The sequence below is a fragment of the Patiria miniata genome, unplaced genomic scaffold, assembly GCF_015706575.1.
Source record: "Patiria miniata isolate m_02_andy unplaced genomic scaffold, ASM1570657v1 HiC_scaffold_5, whole genome shotgun sequence".
Taxonomy (NCBI): Eukaryota; Metazoa; Echinodermata; class Asteroidea; order Valvatida; family Asterinidae; genus Patiria; species Patiria miniata.
This window is the reverse complement of record NW_024037072.1, coordinates 20,927,002-20,949,629: the sequence shown is the minus strand read 5'-3', so window position 1 is coordinate 20,949,629 and position 22,628 is coordinate 20,927,002. Positions and strand designations below refer to the sequence as shown.

General features: G+C 38.8%; 1 protein-coding gene across 3 annotated transcripts; it reads right to left on the bottom strand.

Annotated features, from left to right (window-relative positions):
• Positions 1–7,802: 7,802 nt before the first annotated feature.
• On the bottom strand, positions 7,803–21,308 carry LOC119741544 (5'-AMP-activated protein kinase subunit beta-2-like). 3 transcript variants are annotated; one of them, XM_038217338.1, is made up of 8 exons: positions 21,134–21,308; positions 17,366–17,560; positions 14,927–15,105; positions 14,182–14,275; positions 12,733–12,850; positions 10,498–10,631; positions 9,718–9,786; positions 7,803–8,811 (listed from the first exon to the last, which is right to left on the bottom strand). In XM_038217338.1, the coding sequence occupies exons 2-8, from the start codon at positions 17,522–17,524 to the stop codon at positions 8,734–8,736; spliced, it is 831 nt and encodes a 276-aa protein (XP_038073266.1). In that variant the 5' UTR covers positions 17,525–17,560; positions 21,134–21,308; the 3' UTR covers positions 7,803–8,733. The 3 variants fall into 3 exon arrangements, with proteins under 3 accessions (XP_038073266.1, XP_038073265.1, XP_038073267.1); XM_038217337.1 differs by having other exon boundaries at positions 17,366–17,565; positions 21,134–21,300; XM_038217339.1 differs by lacking the exon at positions 21,134–21,308 and adding an exon at positions 17,672–17,688 and having other exon boundaries at positions 17,366–17,565.
• Positions 21,309–22,628: the final 1,320 nt, after the last annotated feature.

Below are 22,628 nucleotides of genomic sequence, written 5' to 3'. Positions count from 1 at the left end.
AATTTTTACCATAAAACGAAATTTCTTGTAACTTAAAAGAAAGATGCCTTAGGGACCCTAGAACACATTCCAACTCCATTTGTAGAAAGATTTGCTTTTCAAAAGAAAATATGGACGAAAATATGGGGTAAAATCAGTCCAAAATGATAATTTATTTCTCACAAAATCGATGGTTTTTGCACAGATCTTCCAAATATTGGGTGTTTGAGTATTGATTGATGCTCCTCTGACTTCGAAAGGATTTTCTCAATTGTTTGAAGAAAAGTCATTTTTTGGCCAAATTTTGATAAAAAAGTAAGGCTAACCCCTTGCATTTTTATCAATTTTCACCAGAAAAACAAAATTTCTTGTAACTTGCTAGAAAGATGCCTGAGGGACCCTTGAACACATTCCAACTCCATTTGTAGAAAGATTTGCTTTTCAAAAGAAAATATGGACGAAAATATGGGGTAAAATCAGTCAAAAATGTTAATTTATTTCTCACAAAATCGATGGTTTTTGCACAAATCTTCCAAATATTGGGTGTTTGAGTATTGATTGGTGCTCCTCTGACTTCGAAAGGATTTTCTGCATTGTTTGGAGAAAAGTTAAATTTTTGGCGAAATTTTGATAAAATAGTAAGGCTAACCCCTTGCATTTTTTTCAATTTTTACCATAAAACGAAATTTCTTGTAACTTAATATAAAGATGCCTTAGTGACCCTAGAACACATTCCAACTCCATTTGTAGAAAGATTTGCTTTTCAAAAGAAAATATGGACGAAAATATGGGGTAAAATCAGTCAAAAATGATAATTTATTTCTCACAAAATCGATGGTTTTTGCACAAATTTTCCAAATATTGGGTGTTTGAGTATTGATTGATGCTCCTCTGACTTCGAAAGGATTTTCTAAATTGTTTGAAGAAAAGTCATTTTTTGGCCAAATTTTGATAAAAAAGTAAGGCTAACCCCTTGCATTTTTTTCAATTTTTACCATAAAACGAAATTTCTTGTAACTTAAAAGAAAGATGCCTTAGTGACCCTAGAACACATTCCAAACCATTTGTAGAAAGATTTGCTTTTCAAAAGAAAATATGGACGAAAATATGGGGTAAAATCAGTCAAAAATGATAATTTATTTCTCACAAAATCGATGGTTTTTGCACAAATCTTCCAAATATTGGGTGTTTGAGTATTGATTGATGCTCCTCTGACTTCGAAAGGATTTTCTCAATTGTTTGAAGAAAAGTCATTTTTTGGCCAAATTTTGATAAAAAAGTAAGGCTAACACCGTGCATTTTTTTCAATTTTCACCAGAAAAACAAAATTTCTTGTAACTTGCTAGAAAGATGCCTGAGGGACCCTTGAACACATTCCAACTCCATTTGTAGAAAGATTTGCTTTTCAAAAGAAAATATGGACGAAAATATGGGGTAAAATCAGTCAAAAATGTTAATTTATTTCTCACAAAATCGATGGTTTTTGCACAAATCTTCCAAATATTGGGTGTTTGAGTATTGATTGGTGCTCCTCTGACTTCGAAAGGATTTTCTGCATTGTTTGGAGAAAAGTTAAATTTTTGGCGAAATTTTGATAAAATAGTAAGGCTAACCCCTTGCATTTTTTTCAATTTTTACCATAAAACGAAATTTCTTGTAACTTAATATAAAGATGCCTTAGTGACCCTAGAACACATTCCAACTCCATTTGTAGAAAGATTTGCTTTTCAAAAGAAAATATGGACGAAAATATGGGGTAAAATCAGTCAAAAATGATAATTTATTTCTCACAAAATCGATGGTTTTTGCACAAATTTTCCAAATATTGGGTGTTTGAGTATTGATTGATGCTCCTCTGACTTCGAAAGGATTTTCTAAATTGTTTGAAGAAAAGTCATTTTTTGGCCAAATTTTGATAAAAAAGTAAGGCTAACCCCTTGCATTTTTTTCAATTTTTACCATAAAACGAAATTTCTTGTAACTTAAAAGAAAGATGCCTTAGTGACCCTAGAACACATTCCAAACCATTTGTAGAAAGATTTGCTTTTCAAAAGAAAATATGGACGAAAATATGGGGTAAAATCAGTCAAAAATGATAATTTATTTCTCACAAAATCGATGGTTTTTGCACAAATCTTCCAAATATTGGGTGTTTGAGTATTGATTGATGCTCCTCTGACTTCGAAAGGATTTTCTCAATTGTTTGAAGAAAAGTCATTTTTTGGCCAAATTTTGATAAAAAAGTAAGGCTAACCCCTTGCATTTTTATCAATTTTCACCAAAAAAACAAAATTTCTTGTAACTTGCTAGAAAGATGCCTGAGGGACCCTTGAACACATTCCAACTCCATTTGTAGAAAGATTTGCTTTTCAAAAGAAAATATGGATGAAAATATGGGGTAAAATCAGTCCAAAATGATATTTTATTTCTCACAAAATCGATGGTTTTTGCCCGAATCTTCCAAATATTGGGTGTTTGAGTATTGAATGGTGCTCCTCTGACTTCGAAAGAATTTTCTGCATTGTTTGGAGAAAAGTTAATTTTTTGGCGAAATTTTGATAAAATAGTAAGGCAAACCCCTTGTATTTTTTTCAATTTTCACAAAAAAACGAAATTTCTTGTAACTTGCTAGAAAGATGCCTTAAGGACCCTAGAACACATTCCAACTCCATTTGTAGAAAGATTTGCTTTTCAAAAGAAAATATGGACGAAAATATGGGGTAAAATCAGTCAAAAATGATATTTTATTTCTCACAAAATCGATGGTTTTTGCACAAATCTTCCAAATATTGGGTGTTTGAGTATTGATTGATGCTCCTCTGACTTCGAAAGGATTTTCTCAATTGTTTGAAGAAAAGTCATTTTTTGGCGAAATTTTGATAAAATAGTAAGGCAAACCCCTTGCATTTTTTTCAATTTTCACCAAAAAACGAAATTTCTTGTAACTTGCTAGAAAGATGCCTTAAGGACCCTAGAACACATTCCAACTCCATTTGTAGAAAGATTTGCTTTTCAAAAGAAAATATGGACGAAAATATGTGGTAAAATCAGTCAAAAATGTTAATTTTTTTCTCACAAAATCGATGGTTTTTGCACAAATCTTCCAAATATTGGGTGTTTGAGTATTGATTGGTGCTCCTCTGACTTCGAAAGGGTTTTCTGCATTGTTTGGAGAAAAGTTAATGATTTGGCGAAATTTGAGTAAAAAAGTAAGGCTAACCCCCTTGCATTTTTTTCAATTTTCACCAAAAAACCCGAAATTTCTTGTAACTTGCTAGAAAGATACCTTAGGGACCCTAGAACACATTCCAACTCCATTTGTAGAAAGATTTGCTTTTCAAAAGAAAATATGGACGAAAATATGGGGTAAAATCAGTCAAAAATGATATTTTAGTTCTCACAAAATCGATGGTTTTTGCCCAAATCTTCCCCAATATTGGGTGTTTGAGTATTGATTGGTGCTCCTTTGACATCGAAAGGAAGTTCTGCATTGTTTGGAGAAAAGTCAATTTTTGGCCAAATTTAGATAAAAAAGTAAGGCTAACCCATTGCATTTTTTTCAATTTTCACCAAAAAACGAAATTTCTTGTAACTTGCTAGAAAGATGTCCTAGGGACCCTAGAACACATTCCAACTCCATTTGTAGAAAGATTTGCCCTTCCAAAAGAAAATATGGACGAAAATATGGGGTAAAATCAGTGAAAAATTATAATTTATTTCTCACAAAATGAATGTTTTTGGTCAAATCTTCCAAATATTGAGTATTGATTGGTGCTCCTCTGACTTCGAAAGGATTTTCTGCATTGTTTGGAGAAAAGTAAAATTTTTTTGCGAAATTTGAGTAAAAAAGTAAGGCTAAGGCCAAAAAAAAAAAGTCTCCGGTTTCTGGTATGCGCGCGCGTCGCCGCAGCCGTGCTCGTCGGCAAAATGAAAAAGTTTTTTTTTCAATACAAGATGCGGTCTCAAAACCGCCAAACTCACTGGTTTGACTGGAATCCTGCTGCTGCACAATTTTAACAGTTTTTAGATGGGGTTATGATCGAGAATAAGCTTTGTGTGGCCTCTCTGGACTCCCATATATTTGCACTAAGTTTAGTCGGGCACCATTTGCAGTCATCAGCCGACATTTGAAGCCAAAAAAATAAAAAAACAGGTAAAAAAAAAAAAAAAGCCGCGTCGACGCACCACTTTTGGGGCAAGCTCCATACCAGAAACCGGAGACTTTTTTTTTTGGCCTAACCCCTTAAATTTGTTTCAAACGAAATTTCTTATAACTTGCTAGAAAGATGCCTTAGGGACCCTAGAACACATTCCAACTCCATTTGTAGAAAGATTTGCTTTTCAAAAAAAAAATGGACGAAAATATGGGGTAAAATCAGTCAAAAATGTTAATTTATTTCTCACAAAATTTGGATGAAAATGCAAGGTTAACCCCTATTTAAATTTTCCAATAAAACTCACATTTGTCCCAATTTTGATGGAAATGCAAGGTTAACCACTTACAATGTTAAATTTCCCAGAAAAATCAAATTTAGTCCAATTTTGATGAAAATGCAAGGTTAACCCTTTACTATTTAAATTTTCCAATCAAACTGAAATTTTGCCTAATTTTAAAGAAAATGCAAGGTTAACCCCTTACAATGTTAAATTTCCAAGAAAAATCAAATTTTGCCAAATTTTGATGAAAATGCAAGGTTAACCCCTTACAATTTTAAATTTCCAAGAAAAGTCATATATTGACCAATTTTGATGAAAATGCAAGGTTAACCCTTTACAATTTTAAATGTTCAAGAAAAGTCAAATTTGCCCAATTTTGATAAAATGCAAGGTTACCCTCTTACAATGTTAAATTTCCCAGAATTAAATTTTGCCCAATTTTGATGAAAATGCAAGGTCAACCCCTTACAATTTTAAATATTCAAGAAAAGTCAAATATTGCCCAATTTTGTCTTTTCCACATTTGTGAGATGACTGACCCTCACTGAGATAATGTGGTGAAAAAAAGTGGCGTTTGGATGCAACATTCTTTCCTAGCTCTTTGTCTCTAATATACTTAGTTTCAAGGCTCCATCAAAGTGATGTCATATCCTCTTTGCATATACTGACTATTCTAACAAAGAAAAGTGAATGAGTACACGGAATTATCATTCAGAATTTACACCTAGCTTTATTGCCAAAACAAAGAAAAAGGAATTTGTAGCCAAGTAAGTTAAACTAAATAGTGAATAAAGATGCTAGAGCATTCATTACAAAAATCTACCTTCAAAAGGTGAGCAGAAAAACGCAAGGAAAGTTTGGATTACATCAGGTATAATATATGTAATCAAAATAAAACAAAAATAATAGTATACATAGCTCTTTCCACCTTCCCACACAATATTTATCCACCTTAGAAATGATTTTCCACATTGCGTTACATTTAGCCAATCCCATGACAAAACCGGATTTCTGAGGCAGAGAAAAGGATATTGGTCATACAGCATTAATGCACAAGTGATAAAAATGCATTTTTATCAATGGGTCTTTCCCACATAATTTCTATACAGAAATATAGTTGCTTCTCAGACGTATCTGCAAATGGGGCTCAAGTCAAGTCGAAAATTGAAAAAGAGAATCATCCTTGCCATTTTTTGTGTGAAAAAAAGTTATCCTAACAAATAAGAGCTTTTGGTGGCCAACTGAAGTCTTCAAATCATACAATAGCTTTATGAAATGAACATGTTTTAGACTTTGCATCTGTTATCAAATTGGCTATGATGCTGTGCCAATTTATAGTTGTACACATCTACTCCACATGTAAAATATTCAGTACTTGCTGGTTCACCATTAAAACATGTTGTTGGGAAACCTGTAGAATGGTTCAAGGTACATGTACATGTATTTCAAAATTATTTCTTGTACAGACATACTACTGCAGTGCAATACACTATCAGCAAGGCCTTTTCCTAAAAAAAATAATCTCCTTCACACTGCTAGAGAAATATGTCAAAGAAATGTAGCTTATATCATTCACAAATTCTTTCAACAACAAATATTGAAAAGCTTACAACTCCCATTCAGGTAAAATCTCTTCATAAGAGAAATCATTCTTGCTTTCTTAAAAAAAAAAAAAGAATTATAAATTTGGCACTTTTTCAATACCTGTAATAACTCCATCTTTATATCAATTCTTTTATTATACTGCGTATTGCGAACTTGGTGCAAACAAAATGCGGTTGACAATGGGCTTTTGTGCCTCAAACAGATGAAGTGAAATTATTACAGTTTGTTTTTGTTAGTGTCTATTTGTGGTGTCGATTAACAACATAAAAGGTTCCGAAAACAAGTGATACGGCATTTTGCTGATGAATATATGGACAGAGCATAAAGGTGTCATGTACATAAATGACACTGATGACCAATGCTTTACTACATCAGCTTCAAGTTAAAGGGAATGTACATCATTGGCTTTTGCTGTAATTTTCAGAAATGAACTATTTGAGGGGTTAGTATAATAGATCAAATATTGTTACACCGACATGTTTGAAGTTTTGTGTTAGAAAATACTGGAAAAACCATGAAAACAAAAAATCTTCAAGTAGTCTGCTTCCCTGACTCCACTAAAGATGAAATAAATCAATGTATAGATGCCGGAAAATTGTAAGGTAAGGGAACCAGTCTAGCTGGCCGGCACCCGTTTATGAACATGTAACCAATAGCAAACAAAACTTGGACTTAAAAAAATGGTAAATTTGGAGCAGTAGTTGAAAAATAGTTGGGTTTTTCCAACGGTGGTCGACCGACCACCGTTGGAAATTTATACAAAAATACCACTTTTCTTGAAAATGACTTCACACCAGGTGCCATAATTTTACAGGATGCTTTAGACTGTCATTTACCAACATCCCAGTAAGGTATTTCGTAAAGTTTTGTTTTCCGATTTTTGCAAATGTTGTATATTCCCTTTAAGTGTCTTCCATAGATTTTGGTATTTAAAGCAGTCACAGGAATAAAAAAAAAAGGATTTAAAAAAAAGATGCTCATGTCCTAGTATTATTTCCGCAATGTTCTCGTTCAAGAGTACTGCATGCTGTATGCCTTTAAAACTGTACGGTAACCTATGAGTGTGCACAATCACATGCTCCTGTCAAAACCACTACTGATGATAAAAACCATAAATAAGAAAAAGTTTTGAGAAAAAAAAAAGTCTGGTTTCTGTCAAATTCTAGAGAGCTCCATTGTGCAAGACGCACTATACGCACGGGTAAATTTGTATGAGTATTGTGCAAGGGCATGACTTAGTTTTATCCAAATACGCACAAACCGGTTGCATCTTTGCATGGGCATCTGGCATACAGTGGTTTACATGGAGTCCACGGGAATGGTCAAAAACAGGTCAAAAACAGGTCAAAAACAGGTCAAAAACAGGTCAAAAACAGGTCAAAAACAGGTCAAAAACAGGTCAAAAACAGGTCAAAAACAGGTCAAAAACAGGTCAAAAACAGGTCAAAAACAGGTCAAAAACAGGTCAAAAACAGGTCAAAAACAGGTCAAACCGGCTTAGGTATGATTGAGATTGGACGAGCGTACTCAATTTGATGATGCAATAGAAAATCGGTAAATAAGAGAACACACAACCGCCACAAACTCCTGTGGGTTAGTCAGTAATGATAAGATATCCTGCGAAATGGCAATAAAAGGCTAAAATTAACTTGTGTGCGTAATCATGCGACGATGAATTAAAAAAACAACAATTTGTTCACTAATATTAAACGTAATGAAAAATCAGCACATTTCAGATTGAACTATTTACAGTTATCATGATCAGACCTGATCTTTTTTTTGTACTTTTTATTAACTACTTATTTGCGTGTGGCTATGGAAGAGCAATAACATGCTAAAATACTAAAATAATAGTCTATACTACAATGGAGTACCGAAGTCTGACGTCATTTAGAACCAGAGAGTGCAGTGCAAACAAATGGAGTACACGCGCGTGTTGGTTCGTGGGCGGAATCACGCGCTAATGTCTTTTACACACATTTTGTGCGCGTGACGTATTCACTTCGGCACTCCATACTTTACTCAAAAACACTTAATCTTTATTGAATTAACGCCTGTGATTACTGGGGAAGTTTTTTCATCAGTCCCAAAGTCTCTATTCAGTTATCTGCTGCTGAGTCTATGTTCAAAACTTCATACACATTTGTACATTTATGTTACATATCTTCCAACTGTTCTGACTGCTGAGGGGGAAATAGTGGTGGGATTTCAAACATTCTTTAACATTTGGTTTGAATTCCACTCTTCGGTTTCGATTTTGGAGACTGGATATTCAAAACAACAAATTTCAATAAAATAATGTAGGAAAAGTACAGGCAGGTAAAAAAGAAAATAGGAAAAAGTAGGAAAAGTAGGGAAACTTAAAAGCCTGAGAGGTTAAATGCAAGAATCTCAGTACGTAGGCAGGCCGTCACCGCAATATGGGGGCGTTTTTTATTGTTAGGGAAATTAGGACCGAGTTATGGGGACTTTCTGCTGTCCCCACAGCGTCTTCGGTCCCCATAGTACCATGGGACAACACGTGTGTAGTCCCAGTTACGGAACAAGAATGTGTGGACAGTCTCACGACCAGCATACTCACTCAATCGCCCCAACAGGCCAAGCTTGAAATAGTCTGAACCGTGTTTTGGAAGTATCCAGTGCCAAATACTGTTATGACCATACTCTACCATTATTGAATTCTAGATAAATAATATACATATGTAGCCAAACCTATATGGGCTTGTACAGCAGTGTGGTGACATATTTCTTTCTGTAGCGATGCGTAGCACTGAGTACCATGACACCATCCTGCGAAGAAATCATACATGTAAAATGATACTTAACATTTGGAGAATAAGAAAGGAATTACTAGCAATACATGATGGGTGCAGCAGAGGAAATGTCTCTTATTTCATGAAATGGGAAATTTCTGGTCCCTCGTTTCACAATAAATCGAGGCTCCAGTTGCGATGAAAAAGTTGAGTATAGGGGTCATTCTGGGTCAAATAACCCCCTCAAATTGATTCATATTTAACGACTGGGGAAATTTTGTCTGGAAAAAAATTAAAGTTTTAGCGCCATTGGACCAATGGTTTTTGTGCTACCGCCCGCCATTGTGATTTTGGCCAAAATGGGCGTGGCCGCCAATTTTCACATGACCACATCTCCATAACCTGTCGACCAAATTTTTTTTTTTTCTTGATCTTGGTTGCTTTGGAAATGTATCATCATAAGGAATCTACCACTATTTTTATTTATATTTTCAAGTATAACCCTTTGACCTTTTCTTTGACCTTGAATTTGACCTTGTGGATCACGTGACCTTAAGACGAACTTGGATGAAACTTGTTCTGAATTTTCTTCAGATTTTTCCTTTTTGCCAAGTGACCGACCCTACTTCCTACTTCAGAAGCAAAAAAAATATGAGAACCATAGAAATAAAAAAGGGATGCCCATCTGAGAAACCAACTTTACAAGTCTAATCGAGAGTGACTCGAACCTCCGACTAATGCAAATGTCTCATTACTCAACCAGCTTGTTGGTTACATGTAGCCACTTTTTTTTCAAAAGCTCAGAAATACTTTTAACGTGAGAAATCCCAGGCAAAGTGCGGTGGCTGATGGAAGAAGTCTTGGGACTTTTAAACCAACAAAATCATATTTTCAGAGTTTCATAGTTAGGCAGTGACAAAGGAAACAAAGGCAGCATCTATACCTTTATTGACAATGCGTAGAGATGATTCAACATCACATGGTTCGGTTCGGGTAGCAGCGTAGGCTCATACTGAAATATAAACAGAACACAATTCATTGTCTTCATGTGTAAAAAGCCACAAATGCTATATTTTTTTACACATTTCATTTCAATTTCTATTTAAATCAAATGTATTGGTTGCTTTAAAGTCGATACGTATCAAAATTATCAAATCTTTCTCTTAAGATAAAAGTTTTGTGACATTAACCCTCCTATGCAAACATACACTCTGTGTCAAGTTGTCCTAATGCAGTCAAAATCAAACAAGTGACTGTTTTCTACCCGTAAGAATTCCCAGTCCACATAAAGCACAACTGACTGGCTGGGACTGATTAAGTTACTTGATACAGCTATGCTTTGACTCTGGGTGAGTGGCAAAACAGCTGTGACCACAACTTGCCTGCTTTGTCTGCTGACCCAGTTCGACTAGTCAGAGTGCTTGCTTGGCATATGATCTGACTGCCGGTGACTAGCCTTTGTTAAAAGTATAGCAGGGGAGGTGGAAGTGAATTTTGACTGTCTGTGACTGCTTAAATAGCAGGAGGGTTAAGGATTAAAATTGAAGAATTTTTGTCATTGAAGGACACCATGCATAAAATCAACACCATTCTGGTGCTCCTTAGCGTCATTTGAAAATTTGTTTAAAAATCAAAAATTTTAACTGTTTCAAATATACAAGACTGCTGATGCGAAGGGTCAATCTGATTCTCAAATGCCTACTATCAGAGGTGTGGTCCTTACCTGTGCACCAACATCTTTGTTAAGTAAGACATTGAGTAAGTGAGGTGGTAAGAATGGCGGGCCCCCACTGCTAGTCTGCATCTCTCTGGTCGGAATCTCCTGAGCGTACTTGCCCGGCGGCGAACCTGACAAGTCTAGGGCAAAACCAAACCAAAGGACAAATATAAAATCTAGACCTCAGCTTGGTACTTCCAGGTTGTGGTCAACCCTTTTGAAGTCATCTTATTAAAGATAATATGCAACATTTGAAAACATCAACAACAAAAACCCAAAACCCAAATTATTACGAAATATCTTACTAATACTTGACTGCAAGTATAATAATAGTTTCAAGCATTCTGTGAAATTCCGACCCCTTGTATGCTGTCATTTTCAAGAAAAGTGGATTTTTTTTAAACGATGGTCAGCCGACCATCATTGCAAAAAACACCTTTTTCAAATACTGCCTCCAATTTACCAAATTCAGTTTGTCAACATTTTGTTTGCAATTGGTTACACATCCGTGAAGGGGTGCAAGCCAGCAAGTCTAGTTCCCTGACCCGACAATTCCCTGACGCCTATAAATTGCTGTTTAGTCTGAATTAAGGTCAGAAACCAGACTACAAGAACAGCTTTTATTTATTTACTTGGTTTTTCCAGCATTTATGAACACAAAACTTTACTCAGGTCGGTGTAACAGCCCTGGCCTACACCCCGTTATGGGGAAGTTTAATATTGTGAGGCCAATTAGGACCAAGTTATGGGGACTTTCTGCTGTCCCCACAGGGTTTTCAGTCCCCACAAATACCTCTAGAGACGAGTGTATGTCCCCACAACTATGGAACAGGACTGTGTGAATTTGCTATAAAATACTAATCCAAAAATTTATTCATTTCTGAAAATTCCAGTAAATGAACATTTTGTATATTACCTTTAAAGGGAAGATACAACATTTGCAAACATCAAAAAACGAAACGATCAAATTATCATGAAATGCCTTACTGATACCTTAAGGAATGACAGTCTAAAGCATCCTGTAAAATCGTGGCTCCTGGTGTGCTGACATTTTCAAGAAAAGCTGTATTTTTCCAACAATGGTCGGCCGACCAGCGTTGGAAAAACCTGGCTTTTTGTCAAAAACTGCATGCTCTTAGTTTTAATATTTAGTTATTCGTTATAATTCCGCATTTTCTTTGCAATTGATTACACACCTATGTCATAGGGTACAAGCCTGCTAGACTGATTCTTTAACCTTATACAATTCCCCAAATTCTATTTATTATTGCTCTGTTAATCTTAAGTGGGATCAGGGAACCAGACTACAATAACATGATTGGTTTTCTTGGTTTTTCCAGCATCTACAAGCCCAAAATGTGAAACAAGTCAGCTTAACAATATTTGCTATAACATACTAATCCTCCAAATCCATTCATATCTGAAAACTGCAGCAAAAGCAAATGTACATTTCCTTTAAATATCCTGAATAAGTTGTAAACAAGTTTATCTGCTCATTGTATCGGGTATTAAGGGCAGGGTTCTGAACAACTTCATTGAGGTTATCAGTAAGTAAACCATGCTGATAGCTTGATTGCAAGAAGATTTAAAAGATGCTTGGGGGTGAGCGGGGTGGGGGTGTAGTTGAGAGGGGGGAGTTTGGTTGGGAAACTACAAGGTAAGTCAAAATGCATTCAAGGTTAATTCTTAAGCACCAAAAACACAGCAAGACAGTTCATAGCGCACTCAATACTTCACTCAACCAAAAAAGAAAGTCCCCCCTTAATACACTTTTTTGTCAAACTCAAACACTACTGGGCACATCTTGCTCAAATTACGACTGATCAGTACAGAAATTCCTTAGCAATCCAGCCATACTCTTAGTTTGGCCCAAAACTGTGATAATGTGTACAAAATTATGCAATTTATGACAAAAGGTAACAGAAAAAAAGTGCACTGTTGTATACGTGCAAGGTGAGCGTGAACCACAACTTGCACGTGTACAAAAGTGTAACTGTTTTCTGTATCATTTGTCATAAGTTGCATAAATTCGTACACATTATCACTGTTTTGGCCATATAAATAGTCGGATTGCTAACAAATTTCTGTACTGATTAGTCATTATTTGAGTGAGAGGTACTCAGTAGTTTTTGAGTTAGACAAAAAAGTATTGGAAGGGGGAGGGGCATTTTTTTGGGTCGAGTGTAGTTGTGGAGAACCCAAACCATTTACTCAAAGGTAACATTCAAATTGTGCACTTACTTCTGTGCTTCGTGCCACTCGTTGACGAATCTATTGCTAGCGCTTCAAAGACCTCAAAGTCTGTTTTGTTCACTGAGAGAACATTGTTGGTGGCACCAAATTCGTTATTTTTGGTAGGCTGGACGAAAAAAATAAAAAAATAAAAATAGTCTTGAGAGGATTGAAATCTGTCACATTAGGAAATCAATAGTTGACTTGTAACAGTACAAATAAAGCTGTTTTCTATGATTTCCGGTTGAAATGGCTTCTTGACTCATTAGTTGAGTGTGATAGTTCGTTTCAAGTCCTATTACTGAATCAAATCACAGATCCACTACACAGGGAGACACGACTCATCTGAGCTTGTGTACAAAATGTACGGCAAGGTTTGTCTACACGCGTGATATGCCGCTTCTGCGCATAGAACACGTTGGTACCTGTAACCAACTTTGCAGATTGTCTTATTGATTTCTTCGAGACAATGAAAAAGAAAGATTTTGAATGTCATTTATGGGGAATTTTAAAATGAACATCAGGCTACATGGGAAAACATAATATGCGAGAGAGTTGCAGTTTACACTGTAAAGCTATAAAGCTCACTGTACATAATTGTATCTTGCTGTATTGCGCACCGATGTGGTAATACTATCGTGCGGACCTTGATGAACAATCTGAACAGCAACTTCCCAGATTTTAATTGTGGAGTTGGGTTTCCTTAACGGGTACCAAGGTTTTTGGGTTTTTTCAATCGGGTACCTGGTTCCCGTACTACCCGTGCGTTTATTAGGCAAAAAAAAAATAGTCGGTCTCTGGTCAGACCAAAGTTCCAGAATTGATGCGGCGACTCAGGTTTTTTTTTTTTTTTGCTTTTCTTTTTTCAAGCTTGGATACAGACAAGGTGGGTACTATTTTTTGCTTTTTGTGTGTTCTCATATACATTGGTGTCCTCCATAATTTGCCTTTGTGCCCTCCATCATTTGCTTTGGTGCAATTTCCCCATTCCTTGGTACAAAAATCTGAGGAGGTGCGGCAATAGAGGGCGCTGTTGTAGCTACCGTGGACAATTTGAAGAGAAAAAAAAAGGTTGACGCGCATGATTAAAATCAGTAAGATTTGAGGCTTTGCATGGTGAAGATACTAAATAATGAAAGGTTTGCGGAAACACCATGTGCGAATAATTTCTCAACTAAGAGAATGGTTCTGAAAAGAACCAGAGGTATAAACTCGACGTTCCGGTCAGTATGCTCTGATTAAAAATGATGATTAAAATCGACGCGCGCGCTGACCAGAGACCGCCAATTTTTTTTTTTGGCCTTATAGAGGAAATTGCAGGGTTGATGAAAGCCGAGTTCACCACTATTGCTTTACATAGGGCTCGGGGCCCCTGAAAGTGCAAAGTGCAAAGAGTGTGACATTTTGACCGATTCAGATATGTTCCTGGGAAAACTACCGAGGGAGCTATTGCCTGACCTGTTTAGGGTTATGTTGCCACTGGCCGTCGACGAAGTACTTGTACTGGTATTCACCCTCTGGTAGATCAAGAATGGTGGTAAAATCACCTTGGCTGTAAATAAAGGAGTAGAACGTTTGTTAGGAATCACTGAATGTTTAGCTCAGTAAGGAAAACAGTAAGAAAACAGTAAGAAAACAGTTTGGTATTTCAACTGTGCATGCGCATAATGATATGGGTCAGGGGTCATTTAGGATAACTGAACGCTCATCGAAGGCGCATGAACGCGCAGTGGGACGGGCGCAAGACGGAGTTACGGAGTTTTAAACACAACCACTGTTTTAAAGTTCTGTCCACAGATCACAAAAAAATTAAGTGTTCTTTCAGCAAAACGAAAACAAATCACATAAGGATGTGCGTGAATTGTTTTTTTTGTGATCCGTGGACAGAACTTTAAAATGTTGGTTGTGTAAGTACGTAAGTGATTTGAATGATTCTTGTACCAAAAGAAAGCTTATGAATCGGGCTTTCATATCCTAGATTTTGAAAGTGCTACATGCAGAAGTTCACTAAAACAATGGTCCCGACATTTGGGTTTTTTTTTTTTTTTACTCACCCTGTATTATTTTCAGCAAGTTAGTGTGCTATCTGCACAGCTGCTGGGTTCCATTAAATGGAAGTTGTGAGTGCTGTCACATAGGGGCCAGGTTTTAATAGATTTGTGAAACTTTCAAACTACCAATTTTTGGAAATCTCCGGTCGTACCTTTTATTGAGCGGTATTTTAGACGCCCAATGATTGAAGGAGCCCGATATGAAGACATTTTTACCACCTCCCTCCCACTTGAAGACGACCGGCGTGTGCTTGCTCTCCATGCCCGGCGACTCCATCATTTTCACTCTCATCCTCTGATCTGGTATCTCCCCCTGTCGATTCAGCATTTCCTGTGCGCATAACATAATATGGTATTGCCAACGCTTTAGGGAGTATTGCTCACTTGTTTTTGTAAAACAAAATTACAGTGTTGTAGAGAAAGCAGCCCTTATGACTAGTCTTGCCTTTTGGCCAAATATATTGTGGCCAAACATAAGCTGTGAACAGCTACGAGCAGAATTCACAAATATGGAAGCTTAAAAAAAATTTCAATCTTGATGGCTCAAAGTAGATGCATTTGCTTCAGCTATGGTTGAAGTTAATTAACCCTAACTCCCTAGCACGATTTACCAGGAACTACACTGTATACCCATCCTGGCAAATTCCAACACCATATGGGAATCTGCACACACATATTTCTGACTTTTGATTCTGGAGGTGTGCCAACCCAATGTAAAAGACTGTCAGTTTAGGGGTACTGTACCCATTCTGACAGATTCCAACAAAACATGCCGTTGGGGTTTGATGGGTCGAGTTCTGTTAGGGTTAAGCACCAATGCCATAAGAATTGATGAGTGAAATTCAGTTTTTATATTAACCCTAACTCCCTAGGCCTTTTTGCTAGGATGTAGCCTCAATCCTCCAATAGGCCTCATGGAAAAATAGCATATAGCCGCAATCCTGCAAATTCCTCTGTTGTTTCTTGAATATGGTCCATGAAGGGGTGGCCACTGCCTGAATCCTGCAAAATCCTCCGGCTATGACTGTCAATAGGCTGAGGCAGTGACATCCTGGAGCAGTGCGGAGGATGTCAAGTATAATCAAGGACTAAATTTATGCACGGCTGAGCATAAACAACACAAGGTCCGGCCCAAGACCTTGACACAGTGTGTACTCCAAAATCAGCAACGCACTTTGGCCATGTAACCTCAATCCAGCAAATTCCTCCAATTTGCAAAAAGGATTTTGGAGGATTCAGGGCGGTTAGGGTTAAGGCATATACATTCCAGTTAGAATTGGAGAAATGAGAAGTCTTTGTCAGTACAGTGGAGCGCTGCTATAACGAACATCCTTGGATCCACAGAAAGTGTTCGTAATAACGATCGATCGTTCAGTATAGCGATTTTGAACCGCCGATACCCTCTTTTGACCAATAGTGAACTGGCATTTCTCACGAGTGGTTTTCCCTTCTAATCCTTGGGGAAATAATAGCCATCTATCACTCTTCAACATTCAAACACGATGTATCTATGGGTCGATGTATCTATGGGTCGTTTGATGTTGGGAATTAAAAGTGGCCCAAATAGTGTTTAATGCATGTACAACCGGTAGACTTTTTGTTAATCTGTTGACTTTTTTCAGCAACAATGTTCGGTACGTTTTGTACATTAAAACCGGGAGCCAAGGATGATGTTCGGTATAGCCGAATGTTCGGTATAGCGGTGTTCGGTATAGCGGCATTCCACTGAAGTAAACGACAGTTGCGTTTGAATTCCTGAATTCCTTTTGATCTCTCCTGTTTTCAAATGGAACAAGTCTCTGAATCCTACCAGACCAAATGTTAAAACAACATCTATTAACCCTAATCCCCTAGGCCCTTTTCGCTAAAAAAACATCCGCAATCCTGCACAATCCTCCAATTCCCCAACGTAAAAATTGGATTTGGCCTCAATCCTCCAAATTCATTTGTTGTTTCTTGAATTGGTTCAGTGGAGGGGTGACCATTGCCTCAATCCTTCAAAATCCTCGAACAATCACTGTTAATGGGTTTCTAAAGGCAGTGTTGATGACATTCAGAAGCTGTGCGGATGATATCGAGCATAATGCATGGCTCAATTATGCATGGCTGAACATAAACAGTGTAGGGTACAACCTACTAACTTGACGCAATGCATCCTCCAAAATCAACCGACGTTTTTTTTGCCATTCAGCCTCAATCCTCCCAAATCCTCCAAAACTCTTGGAAGATCGTGGCGGATCTTGGAGGATCTTGAAGGAGCTTGGAGGAGCTTGGAGGAGCTTTGAGGAGCTTGAAGGAGCTTGGAGGATCTTAGAGGAGCTTGGAGGAGCTTAGAGGATCTTGGAGGATCTTGAAGGAGCTTGGAGGAGCTTGGAGGAGCTTGGAGGAGCTTGGAGGAGCTTAGAGAAGCTTGGAGGAGCTTGGAGAGGCTTGGAGGAGCTTGGAGAAGCTTGGAGGAGCTTGGAGGAGCTTGGAGGAGCTTGGAGGATCTTGGAGGATCTTGGACGATTTTGGAGGATTTTTGGAGGATTTTGGCGGGTTGACAAAGGTTAGAGTTAACAGCAGGAAATGCTGTCCAGACATGCACCTACCTTCAAGGTTCCCGGGGGAAGGTCCAGGCTATCATCCATAGATGCCTGCTGGAGTATTCCACCCTTGCCATGGAAGTCAAACGCGTTTGGGTTTTCCTTCGTCGGTGACATGGGTCCCCCGGAATCCTTCCCTTCTCTCTTTCCGCTGGTGTTTCCCATGCTGCCAAACTTGCAAGTGTCTCCCCAAAACTACGACTGTCCTGGTTCAGAAGTAAAAAGAAATTACATCGGAAAGTTTAATAGAAAACAGGCAATACATATACAGGGTATTACTGGTCATCTTCAAACAAGGTAAATTTTGAGTACTGTTTTGTAGCTTTAATATGCTATCCTAGTCTGAAAATTTGGGACTCTCAATACTGTGTATGAGAGTCCCAAAACTTAAGGTATTGAAAACATGCAAAACAAGAGATTAGACTGGCACCTAAAACAACCAGTCCAACACAGCTTCAGTACTGCATCAATCAACCATGCAAAAAGAATTTTAAAAAACATGTGGCATGAAGCGGGAATTAGTCTCAATTTACAACACATTTCTCCATAGTCAAGCCACCAGACTATTGACACTGAATGAAGAGGTCAGTCTTTTCAAATAGTTGGACCATGGTTGGACATGTACCAGTCTAGTATTTAGCCCCATTTTGAAATCACTTGACTTCCCTCTCATGTGCAAAATATCTAAGAAAAGTCTCCTTTAAAAATTGAATTGAGTCTGCAAACTTGGTTGGTGAAATACTGAGGACATTTTCTTTGTCCCAGTGGATTTTTTGGAGAAATTTGCTGGCTAAGCTGTGAGTAAAGTGTGGCTGATTTAGTTTTGCACGTTTCAGAGCACTCCAGAGCCCTGTCTGATGCTATCCATGCCAGTAATGCCGGATGTCATTGGCATACTGCAAGGCAGACAGTTGCTATTAAAATGAAAGAGAAGTCAGACAACTCGTTCATCCTCATTTCGCTTTTCCTTTGTGACCTGGTGACTTGTAGTTGTGCTGCTACCGCCACGTCAACCTGACTCCCAAACCTGTCATTGTTCTAGGAAGGAATTCGTGTTATTTTATTTAGCATCAACGAAGTGTCAAGTTTACATTTGCACAGGATCGGTCATAGGACTAGTCCATTATGCGTGAAGAGATTCGCTGATTAATAAGGCAAGACCCCGCCTCTTGACCTCCTAGATTTGACCAATCAGCGAGTCTTCGGTCATTCACCCGTGGAACGTCATATACAATGGATAAAAAAAGGTGTCACACGCTCTGTATCATGTTACGCGATATCGCGCCGGGCTGTTGTTACAAAACACTGCATTCGATTTGACCAATCAAACCATTTAGTTCTGATTTAGGAATGAAATGAAGTCACGATTTAGTAAAGTCGACTCCGATCGGCTGGCACGCAACTTGCATATATCGACATGTCTAGACATTATCAGAGGTTAGAAAGAAGGTTGCAACCTGATGCTACTTTGGCAGTTTGTGTACAAAGTCTATGGAGAGTCAAGCAAACTTTCGTAACAAAATTGGAAATGTTTTTCAGTCCCAGATTCATGTCTTATCATCATTTTTGCAATGACTGACCTTCATCTATATATATATAAGAGAGAAGTTTACTCGCCTCCGAGACGATGTTTGCTCCTGAAAGGATCCGAGACCGCGGGCTCCCACGGCGCCAAAATCGCTCCACGTCCGTGGGAAAATGCGGAGGGTGTCTTCCGCCAGGTCGGACACTTCGTGTCGTCCTAATTTTCCGGTACGGACCGGCGATCCGTTTCGTCGATTTTTCGTGACTGCATTTTGCGCAGGAATTTGCCGTCGTATGCACTTTCACGTTGACTGCCTGGCCGCCCCCTGTGCTGGCTTTTCTGCGAGTCTAGACTGTGCGAGGTCAACGGCTTCGACGTAGGGGTTTCATTTACGTGTTCTACTCGGCCGTTCAGCAAAAGCGTTCACCAAACGGTAGTATGGGGTGACCTTGGCAAAATATTTTTTCTCCATGGTGCGTGGCCACCAAGTGTCCCTATTCTTTCCTGTGCTTTGCTTGCTGCCCCTGCGCCGAGTGCAACGAATACCCAGAAGGACTACACATTAGTATGCCTTGCCGTGGTCTGACCAATCGAAAGTCTACACTGCGTAGTACTTCCGGGCTATGCGTAAAACCGTCGATGGCAACGCATACTGCAGCCTGCTCCACACCCTGGAAACGAGGTTGGGTCTACGGTGCTCGCTATTGCACAAGCATGTGACATCGCACGATAGAGTGTTGTTGCTTCCATAATGTGTTTACAGCTCCATGCTTCCACCACCAAGGCTGAGCGTTGTGAGTTCGCTGCCCGCCACGTATAATTCAGTGTCGCGTTGTAATTTCGGGGGCCTGTTTGGGGTCAACGAAGGATCGATGCATTGCTTCAAATATCGCGATCTATAAACGCAGTCACAAAAAAATCGACGAAAAAGTGTCCGACCCGGCCGGGAAGACACCCACATTTTTCCACGAACGTGAAGCTGCGGTCTCGGATCCTTTCAGGAGCAAACATTTCTAGGAGGCCGAGTAAAACTTGCTCTTATGGTTGAACCAGCTTGACTAAAAGTTTAATCGAATTTCTTTATTGTCAAAACTGTACAATCAGCCTTCGCCTGTGTACTACAGTAACCTTTTCACTACGTTTTCCAAATGCGACTGCCTCACAAAAAGCCAATTTAACAGACCAACGGCAACATTTACAGACAGTTGCCACGGTACACGGTGCGTAAATCGACGGGGGACAGGGGGACCCCCCCCCCCCCCATTTTGAGGCGGGGGACATTGTTTGGTCCCCCCCCCCACACTTTTTCTTCCCCGAATAAAAATATTGTAGCCTACAATAATGATTCTATTGCTCAGAATACATGTAGCTGATTCAATTACTCAAAACTCAAAACTTTAAAAGATGATCTTTTGCTCAAATTGGTTTTAGTGGTCAGAAATTGCCTCGCAGATCACACCACAGAAATTGCTTTTCTATAACTGCATGTCTCCCCAACTATATCCCCCATTTACATTTAACTCCCCACATTTTCATCCCCAACACTACGCCCTACCCGATCTATGATCGGGTAAATCAGCTTGTTAAGATGATATATGAAGAAAAAAAAGCAGTGTCAGTTTGTAACATTCTTTCTTCCGATTCCGTTAGAAAATACTTTGAAAGTGCACTGAACTCTCGGCAATCGTGTAGTGAAGGGCCCCTGTTTTCTTTTGATCAAATTAGAGTCAAAAAATGTTTTTTATTGCTCAAAAATCACCTTTACACTCAAAAGCAGACTTTTCTCAATTCTAATGATGCCCATTTTGCAATTTTGAACAGTTTCTTGAGGTAGAAATCACGATTTTCCTGCGCGGTTTGTGCCATGCGATTCAGCGCGCCGTGGGTGCCCACGCCGTACATCCAAAATTTCCCTAAAAAAAATCAAAACCCTGCTCTCTATCTATGACATACCTGTTTATTGAGAATGTCGCCAACTAGTTTAGTCGGTCTAATAATTCTAAAGTGGATTTTGTTCCCTTATACTAGGAACTGGACCCTACCACTACACGATCGCCGAACTCTCCATAGGATAGACTTTGTACACAACCAAGTGGCGGCGCCATCATGGCATGAAGCAGCAAACGTATTTCATGCAGAGCAAAAAAGTGCCTTTTTCCACTTACAAAATATGATCGATTTGCTCCTTCTCTCAAAACAAATATCCACATGCAAGCTTCTAAACGCATTAAATATACCAATGAACCTACCTGCGAAAGTTTGGCTGGACAATTTAGGGAGAAATCACTTATTTCCAACTGTATCGATACATGTTGATGTTGTCCCTCTCTCAAGATATCAGTTGACCTCTTCATGGGCACGGTGACCTGATGGAGGGACTGGGAACTAGTCTATGGAAGTTGATTATTAATTTTTATCGATATCACTTTATTTCGTATCTAAACTTAGTGTATTAAGCACAAAGTAAAGAAAAATGCACAATTTGTATATGTATTTCACGTTTCCCCTTCCGATGTAATTCAGCTTTCGCCCTTAGATGCTGTGGACCTCCCCAACGTACGCTAGCCCCACCCCCTTGCTTGCGCTTGCTGGGATTAGACTGGTTTCCGCCCCAAGAAAAGTCAATTGAAAATTGAGGGACAGGTCTAAACCACGCCGCGCGTAAATTTTCTGTGATAACGCAAGGAGAAAATTGTAAACAAACCGGTTGGGGAAGGAAAACCTGCAGATAAATCAAGCCCTGAAATGTTCTCAGAAAGGCTAGGGCGGTCTACAAATTGAGCCGTGCTATTTAGAAACCTTATACAGGTAGGATATTGAGCTTTTCCCATTCCACAGTGTTTTTTTTAGTCCAAAGACTTTGGTTTATGTAGTGGTCTGCGGGGCGGGGCCACCTCTTGTGTTTTGTTTGTTACTCACTACTCAGCAGGTTTATTGGAGGGAGGGGGCGGGGAGGGGGCGTGGTGGGGGCGTGCCTGAGGCGTGCCGGAGCTTATTTCGCTCAACTTTCTCGGGTAAAAGTGTAGTTATTACTACTAGGACCTCTTTCTAAATAAGAAAACGAAAATACACTTTTATGTTTTGCAATGAAACCAGCCAGGAAGTCACTTTGTGTTACTGTAGTGTTAGGCTTAGCCCGACTGCGTCTGGCCGTACAGTACTATCGCAAGCTCTGTAGTACGGCCAGACGCCCGATGCTTCCACAGAGACTGAATTTTTTTGGCCGCCGATGTAGCGATTTTGCTACATCTTTCGATCGCGATTATCTTTTCATCCAGGACACAAATTTCCAAAGTTAAGGTTCGTAGTCGTAGAGCAACTCATACCTTTTCGAAAAAACGTTCTTTGGTCTCAATATTTTCATCCATCTGGCCACAAGACGGATTTCAGTCATCAGATTCCACAAATATCGTCCCCCATGCGATCCCCCATGCGATTTCAAAATGGCGGCCGCGCTGTAATGTATGCATTATGCGAGCGCGCTTGGGCAAGATAATGAATATGCATTATTTAGTTCATGACCTCGTGTTTGTATGGCCAGCCGCGCTGAGTGTCTGGCAAACGTCATAAACTATGATGCATATTCATTATCTTGCCCAAGCGCGCTCGCATAATGCATACATTACAGCGCGGCCGCCATTTTGAAATCGCATGGGGGATCGCATGGGGGACGATATTTGTGGAATCTGATGACTGAAATTCGTCTTGTGGCCAGATGGATGAAAATATTGAGACCAAAGAACG